Source organism: Thermothielavioides terrestris, chromosome 2 (assembly GCF_000226115.1).
Source record: "Thermothielavioides terrestris NRRL 8126 chromosome 2, complete sequence".
NCBI classification, from domain to species: Eukaryota; Fungi; Ascomycota; class Sordariomycetes; order Sordariales; family Chaetomiaceae; genus Thermothielavioides; species Thermothielavioides terrestris.
The window spans coordinates 616,839-637,354 of NC_016458.1; the positions used below are offsets into that span (position 1 = coordinate 616,839).

Sequence of the window (20,516 nt, forward strand, 5' to 3'; positions counted from 1 at the left end):
CACTTCTGGAGGCTTTCCCGTGCCTGATGCAGCCTGCGGTCGTGACGCCCAATTAGAAGCCATCGGCAGCAAGGACCTGCGCTCTGTGGCGTTGCGCAGCGAGCCTGATAGGTGTGTCGCCGCGGGGGGGAAAAGGCGCCAAGCAACTGTTGCGTTGTCAGCCGCTGCTTGGCAGGAAGGCTGTCAGTGGTGTGGTGCTGTGCCAGGTGCGAGCATCTCAGCTGCCTTCCTACCTGAGGTAGGTAGGTAGGTACACAAACAGAAAGAGCCAAGCTTGAAGGTGAGGCGGGGTGGGATTGTAGGCGAGGTGAGAGTGCACCACGAACATCCCTCATGGAGTGGGCGTCGCGGCGTTTGAGTCAGTCGGGTGGGCAGTTGAACAGATTGGCTCCGCCACCGGGCCAGCGGGAGTTCTATCCATGACAGCAACTGCTAGCTACACTACACCTGCTCTGCTGCTTAATCGATAAGCGGTTCGCATCTGTTAATGCGGCCTAACTGCCCGCTCAGCCCCGCTCAACCCCAACCAAGACATGCATCGACGGTTCTCCGCACTAACTTCTCCCTCACTCGACAGATTTCAACCAACAAGCCTTGGGAATGTGCAGACATCCATTACTTCTGCAGCGACTGCGTAGTGCATGAGGGCGGCTCCTGAGGCTGCGGAAGCCCGCAGCCTGGACTCGCTCTCTGATCCCCCAGGCTGGTGTTCGGAAGATCCACCCACTCAACCACACCCGTGAGGACAGCACGACCATTTGCACGCGGCAACAACTCGGAGGAGACGGGCCCGTTGCTCTTCCTCACGGGCTGTCCTCTTCAGGGACCGTAGGTACGTATAATGCAATCTATCTAAGGTAGGCATGTCCTGCTTCCCACGCGTATCTCGTGATCCCCGTCAATCACTTAACATGAGCCCTGCGCCGATGTCATGAGCAACAAACGCCCGCCCGCAGCAAACAGTCGCTGAAGCATCATGATGGCCGTGACCGTGGCAAGGCACAGACCCCGCAGACCCGCCCAGTCTCTTGCTCGGGATGCTGGCCGAACGGTTAAATGGGGATAAATAGGATATGGGTCCTGTTTCCGACATCCACGCGCCCGGGTCGGCCAGCAGGCCGGGGCGCTTGAAGACTAGCGAGCGATCCAAGAGCATCCGCTGCGGGACTGCCCAGGACATCGGCGTCTCCAGACGGGAATCTCTTCACAGTATATAGCCCGTGGGAGTTCCTCAGTCATCGTAGAACTGCCCTCTAGACAGTACACTCTTCGCGTCGCATCTTCCTCCTTCGCCGCGTGCCCCTCCTCCCCACCGCACCCCGCGACTGTCTGCCCCACTACTCCAGCCCACACCCCGTCACCATGGCGCCTCTCATCACGCACATCTACACGGCCGACCCGTCGGCCCACGTGTTTGAGGGCAAGATCTACGTCTACCCGTCGCACGACCGCGAGACCGACATCCAGTTCAACGACAATGGCGACCAGTACGACATGGTCGACTACCACGTCTTCAGCACCGAGTCGCTGGACCCGGCCGCACCCGTCGTCGACCACGGCGTCGTGCTCAAGGCCGAGGACGTGCCCTGGGTGTCCAAGCAGCTGTGGGCTCCCGACGCCGCCTACAAGGACGGCAAGTACTACCTGTACTTCCCCGCCCGCGACAAGCAGGGCATCTTCCGCATCGGCGTGGCCGTCGGCGACCGGCCCGAGGGCCCCTTCGTGCCCGACCCGGAGCCGATCAAGGGCAGCTACAGCATCGACCCGGCCACCTTCGTCGACGACGACGGCCAGGCGTACATGTACTTCGGCGGCCTGTGGGGCGGCCAGCTGCAGTGCTACCAGAAGGGCAACGACGTCTTCGACCCCTCCTGGCAGGGGCCCAAGGAGCCGTCGGGCGCGGGCGCGCGCGCCCTCGGCCCGCGCGTGGCCAAGCTGGCGGACGACATGCGCCAGTTCGCCGGCGAGGTGCGCGAGGTGGTGATCCTGGCGCCCGAGACGGGCGAGCCGCTCGCCGCCGACGACCACGACCGCCGCTTCTTCGAGGCCGCCTGGATGCACAAGTACGGCGGCAAGTACTACTTCAGCTACTCGACCGGCGACACCCACTACCTGTGCTACGCCGTCGGCACCAGCCCCTACGGGCCCTTCACCTACCGCGGCCGGATGCTGGAGCCCGTGCTCGGCTGGACCACGCACCACTCCGTCGTCGAGTTCCAGGGCCGCTGGTGGCTGTTCCACCACGACTGCGAGCTGAGCAACGGCGTCGACCACCTCCGCTCCGTCAAGGTCAAGGAGATCTTCTACGATGCCGAGGGCAACATCGTCGGCGAGAAGCCGGAGTAAGATGATGTGGGGTGCTGTGTGCTGTTGTACTGTGTATAGGACAAAAAAAATAAGGATAAGATGTATGCGCCCTCCTCCTGCCCTCGACATTTCCCCTATGACTGGTCCACTCGTAGCGTCCAGAGCCCGCCGGTCCAGCCAGAATGGCTACCAAAAGATCAAGACCCCATCGAAATGGAGGTAAATTACCGTTAGTTTCCGTGGCCGCCTTGTGGAAGCGGGTCCGTCAGCCGGGAACAGGCAGGGATTAGCGTGCAGCTCCCCAGCTGCAGGGGTCGGTCTCCTGGCTCGGAATTCCAACCCATGTCGTCAGGGGGCTGGGCCCAGCGGTCAATGCTTGGCAGGGAACTGGCGGGAGTGCCCCTCGTATCGACCCCAACGGATACCTTTCCCTCCATCGGCCTTCAATCACCCACTTCCCAAGTCGCCCATAAGGTCACCTAGTTGCATACAGTCCGGGAATCGCGACGATTCCCCGACGCCGCCTTCGCAATGGCCGAGCCGGCTCTCTTTTCGGCCGAGTACCTGTCTCCCGAGGTGCAGGCGGCGCTGCCCGAGGGCTACAAGCTGCGCGCCCTTCGCCGGACCGACTACGACTCGGGCTTCCTTGACTGTCTGAGGGTCCTGACGACGGTGGGCGACATTTCCAAGGAGCAGTGGGAGGAGCGCTACGACTGGATCGCGAGGCAGGACGGCAGCTACTTCATCCTCGTCGTCGAGGACACCAACACCAGCCCGCCCAGGATCGTCGGCACCGGCGCCCTGCTCGCCGAGCGCAAGTTGTAAGGCTCCCCCGGCCGCCCTTCCGCACAGAGAGCGGCGCGAGAAAACTAACGCGCCCGGTCGCACGCCAGCATCCACAATCTCGGGTCGGTCGGCCACATCGAAGACATCGCGGTCGCCAAGGACCAGCAGGGCAAGAAGCTGGGCCTGCGCATCATCCAGGCGCTCGACTACATCGCCAAGCGAGTAGGGTGCTACAAGACGATCCTCGACTGCAGCGAGCACAACGAGGGCTTCTACGTCAAGTGCGGCTTCCGGAGGGCCGGCCTGGAGATGGCCCACTACCACGAGGGTCCCAAGAGTAACAACGCCCAATAGCCCGAGTGCGGCGGGAGAATTGTGCTGGCGTGCGAGGGCAGCTGTGGCTGACTGCTTGACTGCACCGGCGTGCACAAACAACCACAGGCAGCACGACGGCACACCTGTGACCATCGAAGCATGGAGGGCAGGCGCCGCCTTCGCAGACCCAAGCATGACCGCGAGGGCCCCGCCCTCGAGGTACATGTATGTGCCTACGCCCGCCCAAGGGGAATATCTCAATGTTTTGGTGCCGGCTTTGCGTAGACCCAGCTCGCTGCAGGGCGCATTGGAAGCTGTTGGCAGTTGTCCGCATAGAGATAGAGGTAGAGAAGGTCATTTGGCTGGCAATTGGCGACTTGAGTCTCATGGTTCAACCAGACCTCCTTGCCAGCTCAACTTGTGATCTCCCATTGGATCGGCCAAGCGTGACGGCAGCCCCAAGCACTGAGGTGCTATGGTTTGCGGATTGCCCGACCACGTTAGTTATTCCCCATCGGAGTTCCTCAGATGCACCGCCTTCGTCCAACGCAGTCATCCCGAGTTGACCGCACCCAGCGTCTCAGATAAACGGAATGCGTAGCATGGTACTTACTCACCTCGAGCGCCCGGTGGCTCGGGGGTTTCCCGGTCGGTCTCACCGCCATGCTTTCCCGTCAAATCGCCGAGCATCCTGCCGTGTCGGTCCTTGCTGTGCCCAGCCGATGGCGGAACTATGCTGACGGGGCTTAACATATAAAGCATAGCTGCTCTCTCCTTGGCCCTGATCCTTTACGTCTGACCTTGAATGTCCATGACCAGACTGCAACCGGTGCATGTGCCCAAATTGTTTCTCGCATATCTCAGGTACCTCACCTACCCAGGCCACCTTACCCCAAGCAACACGTCCGGACTACGGAGATCCCCAACTCCAAGCACTCCGGGCTTTCAGACGTACAAGACGGGCCTGCCATTTGCGTCACACTCCAGCGGTTGGCTCTTTCCTCGCGTTGCTTGCAATTTCCAGGTTGAACTTGAAGTGTCGCCTTCCCTCCTTTTTTTGTCAAAAACATGGATCGTGACCTGCACCTTACTTTGACGCGAATCCGCATCGCTCTAGTTCAGTTGGAGTGGGTTGCCCATTGCTCCTACCAAAGGAAGAAGAAAAAGGGACCGGCAGAGGCATGATAAATTGACCTGCTTCCCCCAATCCAGGGCCTGCCAGAAACTCGGCGTTGTTCCTACTTCATCCACCTCCCACAAACGCCGGCGGAGCATTACCACTGTCTACGCAGGACGCAAGGACGGAACCCCTATTTTCACCAGACAGAAGGCTGTCCGGCTAGCGTAACTGCGCATCGCAGCTCTCGACTTCATTTCAGTTCCCTGCTTGCACCCCGTCGGCGTCATCTGAGACCGGTGGTTGCATCATGTCTCCTCAGAGGGCCGGATTCCCTATTTCCCTTCAGGACTTCTATGACGGCATGTTCGAGGCGGAGTCTCCCCGGCACTGGATCATGGGTAAGGCGGCGTTTGAAGGACGCATGCCGCACCATGACGGTATCGAGGCCCTGTGGGAGGAGAAGTGGCAACCAATGGTAAGTTTGCCCGTCTTCTCATGGTGGCTGGTGTTGGCCCCGAGCAACACGGCGCCTCACTCGGATGCCTTGAGGCTCTGCAGCGTTTCAGCAACGCTTGATACAAGAGAAGAGAGAGATGCTGACAGAAAATGAACGGAACAGTGCGCCAAATCAGCTTACCCCTTCCACGACGGCGCCTACGAGGACTTCGAGCCCATCTTTCAGCATCTGATCGAGGTTAATGCCCCAACTCCCATAGCGCTCCCTCCTTTCCCCAACCCCGTTGCGCCCGTGGCAACAACCAATGACTGACTAAACGAATCCCCAAAACAGAATAACATCAACGACGCCACGTCGCCCGACTATACCTCGGCCTTCATCTCTGCCGCACGCAAAATCGCAGAGCAAGGCGACCGTGCACTGGAGAAAAATAACCAGCATGACCAGGCCTTGTCATTGTATCTGCGCGCATGCGCCGTCTACCGCATCGCCCGCTTCCCCTACATCACGAGCTTCCCGCAAGTGAACGACAAGCGGAAGTGGACGGCGTGGGAGGAGCAGAAGCGCGTGTACCGCAAGGCGGGCGAGCTGTGGGAGAACCCGCTGGAGGAGGCCAGCGTGCCGCACACGCACGCCGAAGGCAGGGACCTCGACGTGATTCCGGTTTACGTGCGGATGCCGAATCCCTTGGCGGCCCGGGGCGTCGCGAGGAGGAACGGCGCGCCCGTCGTCGTGCTGATGACGGGCCTCGACGGGTACCGGCCGGATAATACGGCCAGGTGCGAAGAGTGTTTGCGCAGGGGCTGGTGAGTGATTTCTAACGACGTTCCCCCCCCCCCCCCCCCCTTCGCTTGGCCTCCGAGAAGGCTGACCTCCGGCATCAGGGCCACGGTCGTGGTCGAGATCCCCGGCACAGCCGACTGCCCGGCCGACAGCGCCGACCCGGAGTCTCCCGATCGGCTGTGGTCGAGCCTGTTCGAATGGATGGAAGATGACGGCCGGTTCGACATGCGGCGCATCATTGTCTGGGGGCTGAGCTGTGGCGGGTACTACGCCGTCCGCATCGCGCACACGCACCCGCACCGGCTGGCCGGTTGTGTGGCCCAGGGTGCTGGATGCCACTATTTCTTCGGCAAGGACTGGCTGGAGAAGGTTGATGGGCACGAATATCCTTTCCAGTGAGCATACCTCTCTTGATCGACCCCTTCGGCTGTGAGAAAGCGGCAGCTGAACCCGTTGACACAGGTTGACCCCCGCCATGGCCATGAAGTACGGCTTTGATTCGGTTGAAGAGTACAAGGAGAATGCGCAGCACAAGTTCTCGCTCCTTTATTCCGGCATCCTTGACAAGCCGGCTACGAGGCTGCTGCTGGTCAACGTGGGTGTTTACTTTTTCTCTCGGGACGGGTCTTGCTTACTTAGCATCTTCGCGCTGACTGCAATACCCAGGGCACCCGCGACGGCCTCATGCCCATCGAGGACTCGTTGATGCTGTTCGAGCACGGCACGCCCAAGGAAGGTCGCTTCTTCGGCGGCAACCTGCACATGGGCTACCCGCAGGCCAACTCGTGCGTTTACCCGTGGATGGAAGAGATCATGGCATCGGTTAGGGAGTGAAGAGCAGAGTGGAAGATCGCGGGAGTCTATTCATTTTATGCTTCGTGTCTGAACCGCCCCGGAATCTGTATCCTCTTTAATTATACGCGTTGAAAGTTCAGCAGGCGAAAAAAAAAGAGCAAACAAGCATCACACCAGCCACTTTGTCGTTGCATGGCGCGCAGGTGTGGTTATGTCATTGCTCACCGGCCCATCCACCCACCGTCGACCACCAATACGTGACCGCTCACGTAGGCGCTGGCCCTGCTCGCCAGGTAGACAACGGTGCCCTTGAAGTCCTCGGGAGTGCCCCACTGCGAAGCGTGTCAGCAGCCATCCCGGCCTCCTTGGTAGCGGCTCTCAAGACAGACGAGGCGAAGGGGAGAAAAAAAAACGCACCCTCCCGGCCGGTATCCTGGCGCTGATGCTCGCCAGCCTGTCCGGGTCGTTGAGCAGCGCCGTGTTCATCTCGGTCTCGATGTAGCCCGGCGCGATGGCGTTGACGGTGACGCCGCGCGCGGTCCACTCGTTGGCGAAGCTCTTGGTCAGCTGGCCCACCGCGCCCTTGGACGCCGCGTACGCCGGCACGGTCAGCCCGCCCTGGAAGGTCAGCAGCGACGCGAAGTTGATGACGGACCCCCGCCGTCCCGTCACCGGCGACGGCTCCAGCGTCAGCATGTGCGCTCCCACGTCCCGGCAGAGTGTGAATACGCTTGTTAGGTTCACTTGGATCACCTGTCCCGTTGGGTTGGGAAGGGGTTGGGTTAGTGAAAATAATGTTTTGGGAATGATGATTGAGTGGGTTATTCAAGAGGAATGGGGTTGGGGGGGGGGGGGTTAAGGCAGGAATGGGTTTCGAAGGCAGTCTGATAGTTCAGGGGGATTGTTGCTTGGGGGAAAGGAAAGGGGGTGAGGGTTGTTTACTTCATTGAAGTCGGAGTCGGGGAACTTCTCGCAGGGGTGTCGCCGCTGGATGCCGGCGCAGTTGACGAGGATGCGGATCTCGTGCCCGTCGGCCAGGATCCGCGGCACCAGCCCCGCGACATCCTCCGCCGAGCTCAGGTCGGCCGTGTAGATGGTGGCCTTCCGGCCCAGCGCCCGGACCGCGTTGAGCGTCTCGGTGGATGTCGCATCTCTCTGGCCCCGCTTGTCAGCGCTGCTTTGTTGTCTTTTGCAGGGTGATGATGAAGGACGGCCGTGAGGTGGCATCAAGCGCAACAACCTGGAACTAGAATTCGGTCGGGCTGTTGCGCTGCATACGAGCGCTTGATGCCCATCGGGCATGTTGTACACGCACCTGGACGAGCAGGAGGTCGGCTCCGGCTTCGGCGAGAGCGATGGCGACGGCCTTTCCGATGCCCCGCGTGCCGCCGGTGACGAGCGCGGTGTGACCCTCGAGGGAGAACATGCTGGGAATGCTAGTTGTGGCCATGGCTCAGATTTGTAGGAGCAGCTGCCGGTTTCTGAGGATATGCGCAGGGTTCCTGTCGTGTAACTGGAAGGCCGGAGCAGTCGCGAGGCGTGAGGAGGGTGAGGTTGTTCGTGAGTTTGTTTCGTTCAGGAAGTACTTGTATAAGTGAGCTCCAAGCACCGATTCTCACGCTAACCAGCCCAGTCGGGGTTCACAGTGAGTTAGTGAGCAACTCCCAACTGCTCCGTACTGTCAGATTACGGATTACTACTCGTAACTGTTCGTACTGCGCTATTGGTTATATACGAATTTCCGGTAATTCATTAGATATCTTCTCAACTGGTATGTACTGTACATAACTTACATCTCTACACTGCCGAATGCATACCTTAGTTACAACCGTCTGCCACCATCCCCTGCAATCTGTCCCCGCCCAGCGCGAGGTAAGGTATGGTACGCTGGATTCGTTACGTGACATGCAGTGACTTTGTTACATACCTTACCCCGCTGGGGTGTAGGTACAGTTTTGACGCGCTGAAAATTTCCTAGTTCGGCGTGTCCACCCTTTTTCAGGAACCACTCACTCGGGTCGGACACGGATAGGGCTCCACGTCGGCAGTCCCATGACCGACCCTTTTAAAACCACAACCCAGATTTTTTAGAACCACAAGCCAGCCAGGGACGGCCCGTGCGTCACCACCAAAACCTCGCAGCGAACATCGCCTCGCGCCCTGGATGACATGTCACCACAGGAATCGCGATAGGAATTGATAAGCGATCCAAACAGTCACTTGAGACGTTATCTCCTAAAGGAGAGAGCATCTGCAAAGATGGATAAAGCGGTAGGTACTCTGTATATTCGGCGTTAACTACCGGAGTTTATTATCGATAAGGAACCCCTTATCGATAAAAAAAGTCACGTGATCTGCATTTTTGGCCAATTTGGTCAAATCTGCATTTTTCAGCTTCTTCGACAACACCAGCAATATCGTCGATTTGCAGGATTTCTGTGGCGATATGCTGGATACCTAAGGAGCTTGGCGATGCGCGCTGCAAAATTTTGGTGGGAGCGCACGGACCGTCCCTGGCTGGGTTGTGGTTCTAAAAAATCTGGGTTGTGGTTTTAAAAGGGTCGTCCCATGACCGATGGCGGCCCCTTTCCTGCCCATCTGCTGAACGAAGCTGAAATCCACGGCTCCTCGGATCGGTATCGGGCTTCCACAGGCTGCCGGCCGTGGTGGGGTGTCCAGATCCTCCCTGCATCAGGTAAGGTAGGTCAGGTACCAAGTCGTACTGTGTCAGGTAGGTACGGTAGTTTGGTCCTTAGGTAAATCATCGATCCTTGGATGCCGTCACCGCGGTCTTCTTGAGTTCGCTTGGCTACCTGAGGTACTGATATCTCGCCATCGTCTTCGTTTGCCTACCCGTTTCCGGCTGCAAAATTCCACCGCCGTATTCCGAATCCTTCTCTTTTTCTCCAAGGTTCTCTCCGACGCTCTCCCCCATTCAACCCTCGGGACTCGATCTGTGTTCTTGGTCATCTCCAATGGCTGCCGCGAGGGTCAACGCATCGGTGCTGCATGGGGCCAGGGATTTGCGCCTGGTAAGCTGAGCTGCCACCCCCCAGGAGCCAAACTCGTGTTTGTCCGCAGACCCAAGCTCACATGCTGCTGACAGGAGCAACGGGAGCTGCCCGCGCCAGGTGCTGACGACGTCCAAGTGGCCGTCAAGGCAACCGGGCTCTGCGGCTCAGATCTCCACTACTTCAACCACTTCCGCAACGGCGACATCTTGGTGCGCGAGCCCCTGACGCTGGGCCACGAATCGGCCGGCGTCGTCACCGCGGTGGGGTCCGGCGTCACTTCGCTCCGGGTTGGGGACCACGTCGCGCTCGAGGTCGGCCAGCCATGTGAGCAGTGTGAGCTGTGCCGCGAGGGTCGGTACAACATCTGCAGGGAGATGAAGTTCCGGAGCTCGGCGAAGGCGTATCCCCATGCCCAAGGTACCCTTCAGGAGCGCATCACCCACCCGGCGAGGTGGTGCCACAAGTACGTCTCCCAGGCTCCCCGCCGCCGCATTTGAGGAAATTGCTGCTGAACGGCCGGCGACAGACTTCCGTCGGAGGTGTCCCTCGAGCTGGGCGCACTCGTTGAGCCCCTATCCGTGGCCCTCCACGCCTCGGACCGGGCACGCCTTGCGCCTGGCTCCACAGTCCTGGTATTTGGCGCCGGCACCGTTGGTCTGCTGTGTGCCGCCATCAGCAGGGTCGTCAGCGACGCGAAGGTGGTCATTGCCGACATCCAGGCAGACCGGGTCAAGTTTGCTGTCGACAACGGGTTCGCCGACGCCGCCGTTGTCGTGCCCATGAAGCGGCCGGACACTGTCGAAGCGAAGCTCGAGTTCGCAAGGGAGGTGGCCGCGGCTGTCAAGTCGACCAGCCTGAACGGCCGGCTCCTCGGCGAGGTATCCGCGACGTACGAGTGCACCGGCGTAGAGACCTGTCTGCAGGCCTCCATCTATGTGAGGGCTCCGGCACCAGATGCGAAACGGAAGCGGCCGAGGAATTTGCGCTGACTGTATGTGTACCAGGCCACGGCCCCCGGCGGCCGCATCATGCTCATCGGCATGGGCAACCCCATCCAGACGCTGCCCATCTCGGCAGCCGCCCTGCGCGAGGTCGACCTCGTGGGCGTCTTCCGCTATGCCAACACGTATCCGCGCGTGATCGAGCTGCTGGCCAGCGGAAACCCGCGGCTCCCGGATTTCACCAAGCTGATCACGCAGCGGTATGCCGGCATGGAGAACATCCCGAAGGCGTTTGACATGGCTGCGAGGGTGAAGGATGACGAAGGCAACCTGGTGCTGAAGGTCATGGTTGACATGTAACGGAGGCCTTACCAACCCCCCTGGTGGGGCTCGTTCGCAGCATAGATCTTCCTATCCTTGGTTACCGGACTTACTGTGTAAAGCTGCACATGTACCGGATCTAGAGCAAAACAACTGGGCGTATCTCAGATGTCTATTCAAGATCCCTTATCCAACCCATTCTATCCACTCTAACCATCAACGAAACCTACGACTTATCCGGGAACCCGAAATCCACCCCGAACGGCGGGTAGACAAACCGCTGCAGCTTGCCCTCCTTGGTCAACTTGTCCGAGTAGTCGTTCAGCAGCTTCATATCCTCAGCGTCCAGCTCAATCAGGTTCAGGTTCTCCCTGATGCGCTCCGGGGTCACCGACTTTGCCAGGACGGTGCTGCCGCGGGGGACTTTTTCCACGAGAGCTCTGTCAGCCGCACGATCCCTCCGGGTTTCACAGCAACAATGCAAGGGGAAGAGGGAAGAAAAAAAAAAAAAATAAACGACGTACGGTGATAGCTCAGCAAAACGGCCGAGGGCTTGACACCGTGCTTTTCGGCCACCTTGACCACGGGCTCGGCGGTGAAGAGCGGTCCGCCGGTGCTGCCGAGCGGGCTGTACGCCATGATGTGGATGCCCTTCTCCTTGCAGAGGTCGACGATTTCCTGCTGCGGCAGCGCCGGGTGGTTCTCGATCTGGTTGACGGCGGGCACGACGGTGGCGTGCGGGAGGAGCTGTTCGAGGTAGCGCTTGCTGTACTGCGAAGGGGTAAGTTAGTGAAAGGTGGGTGGGCGAAGCGGAAGGGATGGGTGGGAAGGGCTCACGTTGGACACGCCGATGGCCTTGGTCTTGCCTGTGGCGAGCAGCTTCTCCATCTGCTTCCAGGTGTCCACGTGGTTGTGGGAGCGGATGATGTCGCGCTCGCCGTTGGGCAGCTTCGGGAACCTGTCATCGTTGCCTGAGGTGGCGTCCGTCTTCGTCAGTCCTCTACTTTCAAGAAAAAGGGAAGGCCAACAACTCACCCTCGGGGTTCATCAACAAAGGCCAGTGCTGTATGTCTCTCACGTCAGCCCCTGCGTCCCACCCCCTTTCACCCTCCACCCCGACCGGCAAGGCAAGGCAACGCACCACCAGGAACAGATCGACGTAGTCCAGGCCGAGACTCTTGAGGCTCTTCTGCAGCCCGAGCTCGCACCGCGTCGTGTAGGTGGCCCACACCTTGGACACGACGAAGACGTCCTCCCGCTTGACGACGCCCTCGGCGAACGCGTCGGCCAGCCCCTGCCCGACCTCCTCCTCGTTGCCGTAGCAGTACGCGCAGTCGATCAGCCGGTACCCGGCCTTGAGTGCCTCCGCGACCGCCGTTCGCACCTTGCCCGGCTCGGATTGCCACGTCCCTGTCGCCGCCCCCCCACGCGCCAGAGTTAACGAACTGGCTACCGTAGTCCGGTTGCAAAAGAATGCCTCCGAGAAGTAGGCGGCGGGTGTATATTCAGGGGAGCTTACCGAGCCCGATGGCGGGAATATCTTGGCCGGTGTTGAGCTTGAAGGTCTTGGTTGCCATGGTGAGAAGGGGTTGGTATGAGAGCCTGGCAGTCGGCGCGAGTGGCGTAGGCAGTCGGCTACGGAGGAGGGCGCGGGCAAGAATTCGCGCTGGGAGGTTTGGGGGTATCGACAGCTTGGCGATGGTGGAACAGGTTCGACGTGAGGTTCGAGCAAGAGGCCACTTGGGTTGCAAACAACAGGATTCGGGAGAGAAGGCAGGCGTACGGATTACACGGTAGAAGCTAACTATCCACGAGAGGCCTGGAGAGGGCTGGGCAAGCTGCTCGGTGCCGTTTCAGAGGGGTGTTCGAAGTGCATGGAACCTGGTCAGTCGGCTAAATGGGGCGCTATCACGACAGCGGCGGTGGAGCGGGACAGCAGCTTCGGGTTATCAGACGCCGGAACCAAGAAACAACATCACGCTCGCTCCCGACCTGATCTCGAACAACTCAGGTACCCGCGCCCTTGCTGGAAGGGGCATGGCGAAGACAGCTCGATTTCATTTCCCGCTCGGATCTCAACCCCAAGAGATTCATCTTGTCTTTGAATTGCTCAAACACAGCCGATCCAGCCACGGCAGTCCAGTGGAATGTGAAAGGATGTTTCTGAACTTTGAACTGCCCCTCATTGAGCCCCCTCCCCGCGCGGGGGACAGTGGAGTCTCGATCAGGGGCATCGAAGCCGGCCTCGCACATGGGCCAGCTAGTAACTGACTTTGCGCAATGATAGGTGGAAAATTGCTTGTATTCTCGGCAATCCCCTTCGTGGGGCATCCGTAACTGACTCAGTACGGATTCTTACCTTTCTTTACTCGTGTCAGGCGTCATGTGGATGTCGTATCTCGTAATACCTTACAGCCCAGTGAATGGTACCGTAAGGAGGTTTCCTCTCGAGGTTTCGCAGCACCTTTGAAACCTGTTGTTTGCTCTACCACGTGCGAATGTAACAGGCGTGAAAATCGCATCTTGCAACACCAAATGGTGCCTGCGACTCGGAATCAAACATGACCAGTATTCCCTTTCGAGCGCCAACAGCTCAGCCTCGGCTGTTCCTTAATGATACAAAAGAAACAAAACCCCAAACCCTCGTCCACCCACATCTCAGGAATCGCCGCCATCTCAATGTCGTGGTGCTGAACCCATATTACGAATATCTCCCGTAAAGTAGTCTATCGTGACGCAACAAGATTTGCGACAAGAGAAAAAGAAGACGCAGAGCATGGCCTCTCTACCCGGCGATCAACACCCAGAGGAGGAAAAATACCATCTGATGCGACGAGGTTAGCTAGGGCTGCACGGAGAGATGCAAACGCCCCCGGGTTGACATACCAGGACGCCAAACATCTTGGCTATGAGCCATCTGTTGCTCGAGACCCGAGACCAATATTTCAGCAACTCCTTTTGTGCCCCTTCAACGTTGTCCACCACCTCTTCCCTATTTGATCGGTTAACGAAGCGTTCTCTGACGAAGGGCCGGTTAAACTCACGTGTTCGCGTCGATACGCTGGATCATCTCAGATTGCTCGCTCACCATGGCAGCAAGCTGCCCGAAGCTGCGAGTACTGCTGTCAGCGCCGTGCCTCCAAGCTGGTCCCATCGATGCCGCTGCCTGCTTACATTGACCCGAGTTCGTTGATGGTCGACTCTATTGCTTCGATGGCCTGTCCTCGTTGTTGGATGTACGAGTTCTGGCCTTCTTCCATCATCTGGAGCTGCAATTGCTGGTCCCCGCCCATGGGATTGAGCGATATCAGGTCGGCGCCGGGGGAAGGTGTGCCCCTGTGCGGAGTGCCGTATAGTGGCGACGCCGAGGGCGGTAAGGCAGCGTGGGCGTGCTGTCCGACCGTCGATACGAATGCTTCAGTCCGTGATCGCGATGCCTGGATGTTCTTTGTCCTAATCTCCAAGACGTCCTTCCCAAAAAGAAAACAAATCGTCAGCAGCTGCCCCAAGGGCCGGAGCGCGTCTGCCATACCTTGAAGCTTGCGCTGACGTCCCCCAACTTCCCCTGCAGTAGCAGCAGGATATTTTTGTTGTTTTCCCCTTCCTGATCCGGTTTCGGGTGCAGGCGCTTTGACAGCGCTTGAAGATTCCGGATGTCTTCGTTGAGCCGAGAGAGGTCTTGCTTGATGATGAAGGTCAACTGCGCGGCGTCAGCGGAATGTCAGAGACCACTCCCGGACGGGTCCCATGCATACCTCGTTCACTTCCACCGGGTTGTCGTCGAAGAGCGACCGCTTCTTGGCCACTGCATCTGTTCAGTATCCCCTCTTATCCAGACTCTAGAAGGTGCGCCTGCCTACATTGCGCCAGCTTCTGGAGTTTCCCCATCGTCGCCGAGATCCCCCTCCCAATTTCTGCTGCATGCCGCGCAAACTCGGAGCGCCGGGGCTGCGCACCGCCGCCCGCGGCGTGTTTTTGCGCATCGCTAAGGAACCGTTGTGAGCCGGGTTTCGCCGCCTGTTTGCGCTGCGCAGCCAAGACGACGTGACGGAATTCCGCCGTGCGGTCGTTTATCGCAACGGCCATGGCGACGGATCAGCCGGATCAATCGTGCTTTGGCGGTCGAGTGGTTATTGAGGATCGAGGACGCGATGAGCGAGTCGTGTGGGTTCGCCGATCCGATTTCAGGGGGTCGAAGCTCTGCGAGGGCCGGGTCGGCTCCGAGGCCGTGGTGAGCGCACCGAAAATAGGAAAAGAGTGAAGCGAAGGAGGCACTTGTGTGCGCAAGATAGAAGCAAGTCCGGGCAAAGCGGAAGCTTACAGGCGCGCGATGGAAAGTGGGAACGATGGTGATGCTCTTGCCTTGGACTTGGTTGTGGTCAACGTGGTGCTGTTTGGTGACGCTTGAACCGCCTAGGCAGACTGCAAAGCCAGTGTGGAGGGCTGATGAGGACTGTGCTCCCACACTGTGGCCTGTGATACCTCTGTACTCCGCCCTATCCGTCCACTAACATTAACCTTCGCAGTGAACAGCTCGGACTGGGAAAACGACCCGGAACGTGCGCCAGCTGGACGGAAGCAGTGACGCACTTGCGGAAACCTGTCTCACATTACGTACCATAGCGCGCCACGGGTGGTTGTCGAAATGGTCATGGCGCCCGTCTCCTTGGTCAGGGACAGTCCCATAGACCGAAATATTTCCCCTCGGAGGAGAACGTACGTTCAACTCTCCTTCTACGGATAACCTTCTACCGAAAATATTTCTTCTAAAAAATGATCCCTTTCCTTAAAGACGCTCTCTTATACTGAGGGATGCTCTTTCAACTATATTGTACTCCAAGAGGTAGGAGAATTTCGTCTAGGCGACTTTCATGGCGATGATTTTAGAAAATTGGACATTCTCCTACGACTGTGTGATCCAATTCGCGCTCCAAGATGGTAGTGGAGACGATGTCGACAACCCCCCGTGGCGCGCTATGGTACCTACACAACAGAGACATTTGGGGAGGTCCCCGCGGTCTCTGTCTCGGGCAAGTTCGACGCAGCATTGCTGTCTCGCGGCCTCCATGTGAACCCGATTTTGAGATGATCATCTCTCACGCCCTATGTCGCGTCGCAACCACCTACCGCAGGCACGGAGTAGTGCACGACGTGAATCCATGGGATTGTCGATGCCAGGCACAGTCATGGGCCCCACCGTCCAAGGTGCGTCCCATCCTCGATGCACTCATGGCGGGGCGACATCACCCCTACACTAGGTATTTCAGAGGTGTTGTCCGCTATGTGCACTTCCACGTGAAGGTCTACTGCACTGCACAGTAGTTATCGGATTCGGCGCGTGAGGGATCGAGAAGCCTTATTCCGGAATTCAGCTCCTCTCGTCAGCCCGAATTCCCATTCTGGGACGAAAGTCTCACTCGCCGCCAACAAGACCAGGGGCCCTCCGTTTCTGAGGGCAGATCGTCTTGGCAACACAGTGCAGAGTACTTTGTGCGCACACATGGCACAGGCAATCCCTGCCATCCCGGCTTTCTGTCTCCTCAAAGCGAACAAGTCCAACTAAACCGAGTATCCGTAATTCGGTGGAGATTGAGTTGACGACGCTCTTCTTCCCCTTTTACGAGCCTGACAACGTCCGGCTTGTACGGAATACGGGTTCCGATCCTTCTTTTTTTGTGAAACCAGACATCGCGGCCGGCCGGCAGGCCGTCTTGCGCCCGCCGTGTTTTGCCGCCAACGTGCCGATCCAACCTGCGATCCAGCATCATCCACGGCCGTTCCCCCCTACCTCCCTCACCTCCATCCACGACGCTCGCTGCTATTTGGCTGCCCAATATTCCTAGCGTGTCGCGCTCGCATCTCCAACCGGCCGGCGTGAATTTGGTTTCACGGTTGTCCAGCATACACTTGCCGCCATGGACGGCTCGTACGGGAATGTCTTCCCAGCAGGCAGGGCCATGTAAGTGCCAGATCTCCTGTTGCGAGTTTTGCCAATAGAGCCCGTGCAGCTCAACATATTCTTTGCGCGCAGGCCCCCAGGCCCGACGGCCTCGAGTAATACCAACCAATACAAGATCAACGTGAACCGCCAGAAGACGAAGAAGTGGGCGAACTTCAAACCCCAGAACTACGACGGCGATGATTGGGGCGCCGACGACGACGACGATGTGGGGTATGAACCCGAGCCTGCGCCGCCTCCGAAGCCGTTCGGTCCACGCCATCCGACCGCGTATTCTCCCACCGCGCGACATTATCAGCCGCCCGGATCGCCTTCTCAGCACACCCCCTCGAATCAGTTTTCCGGCCCGGTAGGGCCGTCGCGGAGAGCTACCGAGCCGATCGGATCGCCAGCACACAACGTTGCCGGACATGACCGGCCAGCGTTCTCTCCCGATGACGGGCGCGCCTCTCCTGCTCCGCAGAGCCACCACCCACTCCCTTCGCAGCGTCCGCCACGACAGGGTAGCATGGGCCCCGGGGGCGTTACAAACGTTGTTGAAGCCGCAAATTCGAAGCCGGGGACGGAGATACGGTCAATAACCCCCCAAAGCGCCAGTTCCCGTGTCTCGTCGAACAAACAGCTCCCGTTCATTCGCCCAGCCGACGTCTACCGGCGGATGGAGGCAGAGAGAGAGAGAGAAAGGCAATCATCGCTCGAAGCCGGCACGCCAGGCGCGGATGGCACTGCGGGCGAGCCTGGGGTGCCCAGCATGTCGGAAATCCAACAGCAAGCGGGGGGCCTAACCCGATCGGCGGGCGCGACGGCGGGCGCGACAACGGGCGCGAGGGTCGCCCAAGACACAGCCGAAAACATCAGCTCAGGGCGGGTTCTGAAGTCTGTTGCAGGACAAGCTCCTATTGCCGACAGGATAAGCGCGGATGGTTTAGGCACGGAGGAAGCAGGTGCTGGGCCTGCCCCGGCGCAGGAACAGGTGGAAGCTGCGGAGTCTCGAAAGTCTGTTCAACCTGTGTCTCATGAAGAGCTGCGGCGCTTTTCTAAGAGCCCTCAGCTGCCAGATTTAGGTCGCATGTCGGGGTTCGGTGACGATTTCTTTTCGTCCAGCTTCTTCCCCAGCTCGGAACTGCGCTCACCCGTTTCTGACAGTGTGCAACTCCCAACGCCGGGGCAATCTGCGCCTGCTGCTGTTGAACCAGCCGCACCTGCTGCTGGAGATGGTGTTCTCGGCCAATCAGCCCTTCTGCCCGCAGGCCCGACTGTGGCTTCGAGCACAACACCTGGAGCAGACCCACGTGCTTCAGAGACAAAAACGCCACAAAGCGTCTCTGGCGCTGGCGTGGACACTGATGCGTCGCGGTATTTGCCGAGCGAACCCGAGCAGGATATGCCACGCGTTGGGTTACCGTCGCACCAGGACGGCCCAGGCGCAGGGCAGTCAGTGCTTGGCGTCCCTGAGCAGCAGGCACCCGCCGAAGGCGCACCACGGAAGCCGACATTAAAGCTTCGCAGTGAGGGACAGCTAGCTGTCGCAGCAACCGCACCGTCTGTGCCGGGCGGCGGGGTTTCCAAAACCCCTTCAACCCCTGCGGAAGCGGTTGCATCTCCCTCGACCGACTCTGCACATCTGATGGGAGAAAACAAGGCTGCCGGCTCCAAGGGAGCGCCGCCGTCAGGAACTGATGTCAGTGCTCCATCCGGCACCCCTCCACTCAGTGGTGCGGAACCTCCACCGTTGAACTCGGACAAAGCGGCGGCGGCCGGTTTAGCAACAGTACACACTCCGGAGCGGTCGCATCCCGCCTCACCGCATACGCTTCCTCCTCTCCGAGCGTCAAGTCCGGCTCTGACCGCAAAGCCGCATGACATGGGTTCCCTCCAGGCTCCACCCGATGCACCCGATCACGTCGGCTCGCTCTCAGCAGCCCACAGCGCTGCGGCCACCGAGTCCGAAGTCGCGACGCCAACAAGCGCAGCTACGGAACGCGCCGAGATTACTCCCACAGCACCGCTGAATCCGCGCCGGGGGACCCTCGAGGCTGCCCACTCGATACAACCCGTCTTGCCTTCTCCGCCGATCGGCTCGGAGTCGGTCTTGGATGTCACGAGTGGCTCCCCAGTCAAGGATAGCGATATGCTGAGCGAGGAGATCATCAAATCACTCACTCCAGCCCAGCCAACCGGCTCTGAAGGCTCGACTGCGGCCTACCACACCGCCGCTCCCGATCTGGCTCGTGAAAGCACCTATCTTGGGGATGTCTACGGCGACTATTGGGCAGCAACCGAGGACAAAGCAGAGCCGGGCAGCCTTACAGTTGGTAAGACAAGCGAGAGGGAGCATGGGAGGCCCGATCCACCTGGCCCGGCTGAATCTCGGATCGAAGAGACAGCGCGGACAGCGACTGCGCTTGGTTCAGGCAGTCCGTCCTCCCCACCCAATGCCGGGCCAGCGCAGGTTTCCGAGACCCAGGCGGAGCCGGCCCCTGAAGCGGAAGGGCTTCGCAGGCGCTTTTCATGGGAAGCTGCGCTAGAAGGCCCGGTCCCTGCTGGCCTCTCGCCGCCAGGAACGGGGCTTCTCGTTGAGCAAAAGGTTCTTGGTTCCGGTCTCAGCAACGTGGCTCCCTCCGCGGCAAATCTCTCCGCGCCGAAAACCGAGTCTGTTGAGCGACCCTCAGTTTCGGAATCAGATAAGTCGGCGGACGACTTGAGAGCCGAGACTGCTCCCGAACTGCTTGCGCCGACGCCACCGACAGACGGTCGCCGAGAGTCGCCCTTGCCCGTCTCGGCCTTGACGGACGGAGCGAGCGCCAACAAGAGGATGTCGCTAGCGGAAGAGAAGATTGCCCTTCAAGAGTCGGCGAATTCTCTCCCCCCATCTCCACCGCTCGAGCAGCACCCCGTCTTTGCTGCGCCCGAGCAGCCGAGACAAGCGGAGCTCCAGGCTGCCCCTTCACCGAAGAACGTCATGGGGTTAAGAAACATCATGGAGCTGCCCTCGCCGTCGGAGCGGATCAAACAATACAACGAATCCCGATGGCAGGTCTCCGCCACCGACACTGGACTCGACAACTGGTTAAAGGAGATGATGGCTCGCTACCCGGAGCATGCTAATGCTATGCTGTCTTCTTCAGCGACCGTACGCGTCGCGCAGCAGAGCGGCCAGGGAGCATCGCAGATGCCGGGACATGGCGCAAGGGCACCAGCGCACCTTCACATGGCTCACCTGCAACAAGGCTTGGCCGGGATTGGGCACTCGGGCAATCAGATGGGCACCAAGAGCAAGGAGCTCTTGATGGCGGCGGGCAAGGCCGGCAAGGGGCTGCTGAGCAAGGGGAGGAACAAATTGCGGGGGACTGGACGTGAATAATGATTTGGTATCTGCTCTGCGCATAGTGCACACACACACCACAGCGTTTAATTTACACTACACGGCATGGCGGGGATTTTCGACGAGTTAACAGTATCCCCGGTCACCTCGGGGAAGAACTGTGTTCAGTGATGTTGCCTCCTCCGTGGCTGATGTGGGCATCGAATCTCTCCCCACTTTCACAACTTCCCTCAGCCCAGGATTAATTTTAGCGTAGACGGCGATCTTGTTTCGTTTCCACTCTTGGCGCGGAGACAAGCGCAAATTGACGGCCCGTGGTCTCCACCCAGCCGGAGCAACAGCACATCCATGGTAACCTGAGTTAGCGGAGTGCCAGAGCAGGCAGCCGCACGG

The 20,516-nt window shown here is 59.4% G+C and overlaps 8 protein-coding genes across 8 annotated transcripts; 5 read left to right on the forward strand and 3 right to left on the reverse strand.

The window, feature by feature from the left end:
- Nucleotides 1-983: 983 nt before the first annotated feature.
- THITE_2111382 (glycoside hydrolase family 43 protein) lies at nt 984-2,483 on the forward strand. The gene has a single exon (XM_003651255.1). It carries the CDS (start codon nt 1,363-1,365, stop codon nt 2,344-2,346), a length of 984 nt encoding a protein of 327 aa, XP_003651303.1. The 5' UTR covers nt 984-1,362; the 3' UTR covers nt 2,347-2,483.
- A 171-nt stretch (nt 2,484-2,654) lies between these two features.
- THITE_2111384 (uncharacterized protein) lies at nt 2,655-3,716 on the forward strand. Its single transcript, XM_003651256.1, has 2 exons — nt 2,655-3,128; nt 3,201-3,716. Exons 1-2 carry the CDS (start codon nt 2,839-2,841, stop codon nt 3,445-3,447), a joined length of 537 nt encoding a protein of 178 aa, XP_003651304.1. The 5' UTR covers nt 2,655-2,838; the 3' UTR covers nt 3,448-3,716.
- A 1,173-nt stretch (nt 3,717-4,889) lies between these two features.
- THITE_2142739 (uncharacterized protein) lies at nt 4,890-6,602 on the forward strand (the record flags this gene model as incomplete). Its single annotated transcript, XM_003651257.1, has 6 exons — nt 4,890-5,003; nt 5,148-5,222; nt 5,319-5,791; nt 5,870-6,163; nt 6,231-6,363; nt 6,435-6,602. 6 exons carry the CDS (start codon nt 4,890-4,892, stop codon nt 6,600-6,602), a joined length of 1,257 nt encoding a protein of 418 aa, XP_003651305.1.
- Nucleotides 6,518-8,230, reverse strand: THITE_2111388 (uncharacterized protein). The gene is made up of 4 exons (XM_003651258.1): nt 7,879-8,230; nt 7,506-7,718; nt 6,981-7,316; nt 6,518-6,895 (listed from the first exon to the last, which is right to left on the reverse strand). Exons 1-4 carry the CDS (start codon nt 7,987-7,989, stop codon nt 6,785-6,787), a joined length of 771 nt encoding a protein of 256 aa, XP_003651306.1. The 5' UTR covers nt 7,990-8,230; the 3' UTR covers nt 6,518-6,784.
- Nucleotides 8,231-9,403: 1,173 nt separating this feature from the next.
- Nucleotides 9,404-10,972, forward strand: THITE_2111393 (uncharacterized protein). The gene is made up of 4 exons (XM_003651259.1): nt 9,404-9,595; nt 9,670-10,040; nt 10,104-10,512; nt 10,582-10,972. Exons 1-4 carry the CDS (start codon nt 9,539-9,541, stop codon nt 10,876-10,878), a joined length of 1,134 nt encoding a protein of 377 aa, XP_003651307.1. The 5' UTR covers nt 9,404-9,538; the 3' UTR covers nt 10,879-10,972.
- THITE_2111398 (uncharacterized protein) lies at nt 10,940-12,564 on the reverse strand. Its single transcript, XM_003651260.1, has 6 exons — nt 12,359-12,564; nt 11,981-12,249; nt 11,875-11,902; nt 11,677-11,810; nt 11,364-11,610; nt 10,940-11,262 (listed from the first exon to the last, which is right to left on the reverse strand). Exons 1-6 carry the CDS (start codon nt 12,414-12,416, stop codon nt 11,066-11,068), a joined length of 933 nt encoding a protein of 310 aa, XP_003651308.1. The 5' UTR covers nt 12,417-12,564; the 3' UTR covers nt 10,940-11,065.
- Nucleotides 12,565-13,295: 731 nt separating this feature from the next.
- On the reverse strand, nt 13,296-15,138 carry THITE_2153785 (uncharacterized protein). The gene is made up of 7 exons (XM_003651261.1): nt 14,700-15,138; nt 14,595-14,644; nt 14,372-14,539; nt 14,014-14,309; nt 13,884-13,949; nt 13,726-13,831; nt 13,296-13,663 (listed from the first exon to the last, which is right to left on the reverse strand). The coding sequence occupies exons 1-7, from the start codon at nt 14,923-14,925 to the stop codon at nt 13,625-13,627; spliced, it is 951 nt and encodes a 316-aa protein (XP_003651309.1). The 5' UTR covers nt 14,926-15,138; the 3' UTR covers nt 13,296-13,624.
- A 1,246-nt stretch (nt 15,139-16,384) lies between these two features.
- THITE_2111404 (uncharacterized protein) lies at nt 16,385-20,450 on the forward strand. Its single transcript, XM_003651262.1, has 2 exons — nt 16,385-16,798; nt 16,871-20,450. Exon 2 carries the CDS (start codon nt 18,663-18,665, stop codon nt 20,160-20,162), a length of 1,500 nt encoding a protein of 499 aa, XP_003651310.1. The 5' UTR covers nt 16,385-16,798; nt 16,871-18,662; the 3' UTR covers nt 20,163-20,450.
- Nucleotides 20,451-20,516: the final 66 nt, after the last annotated feature.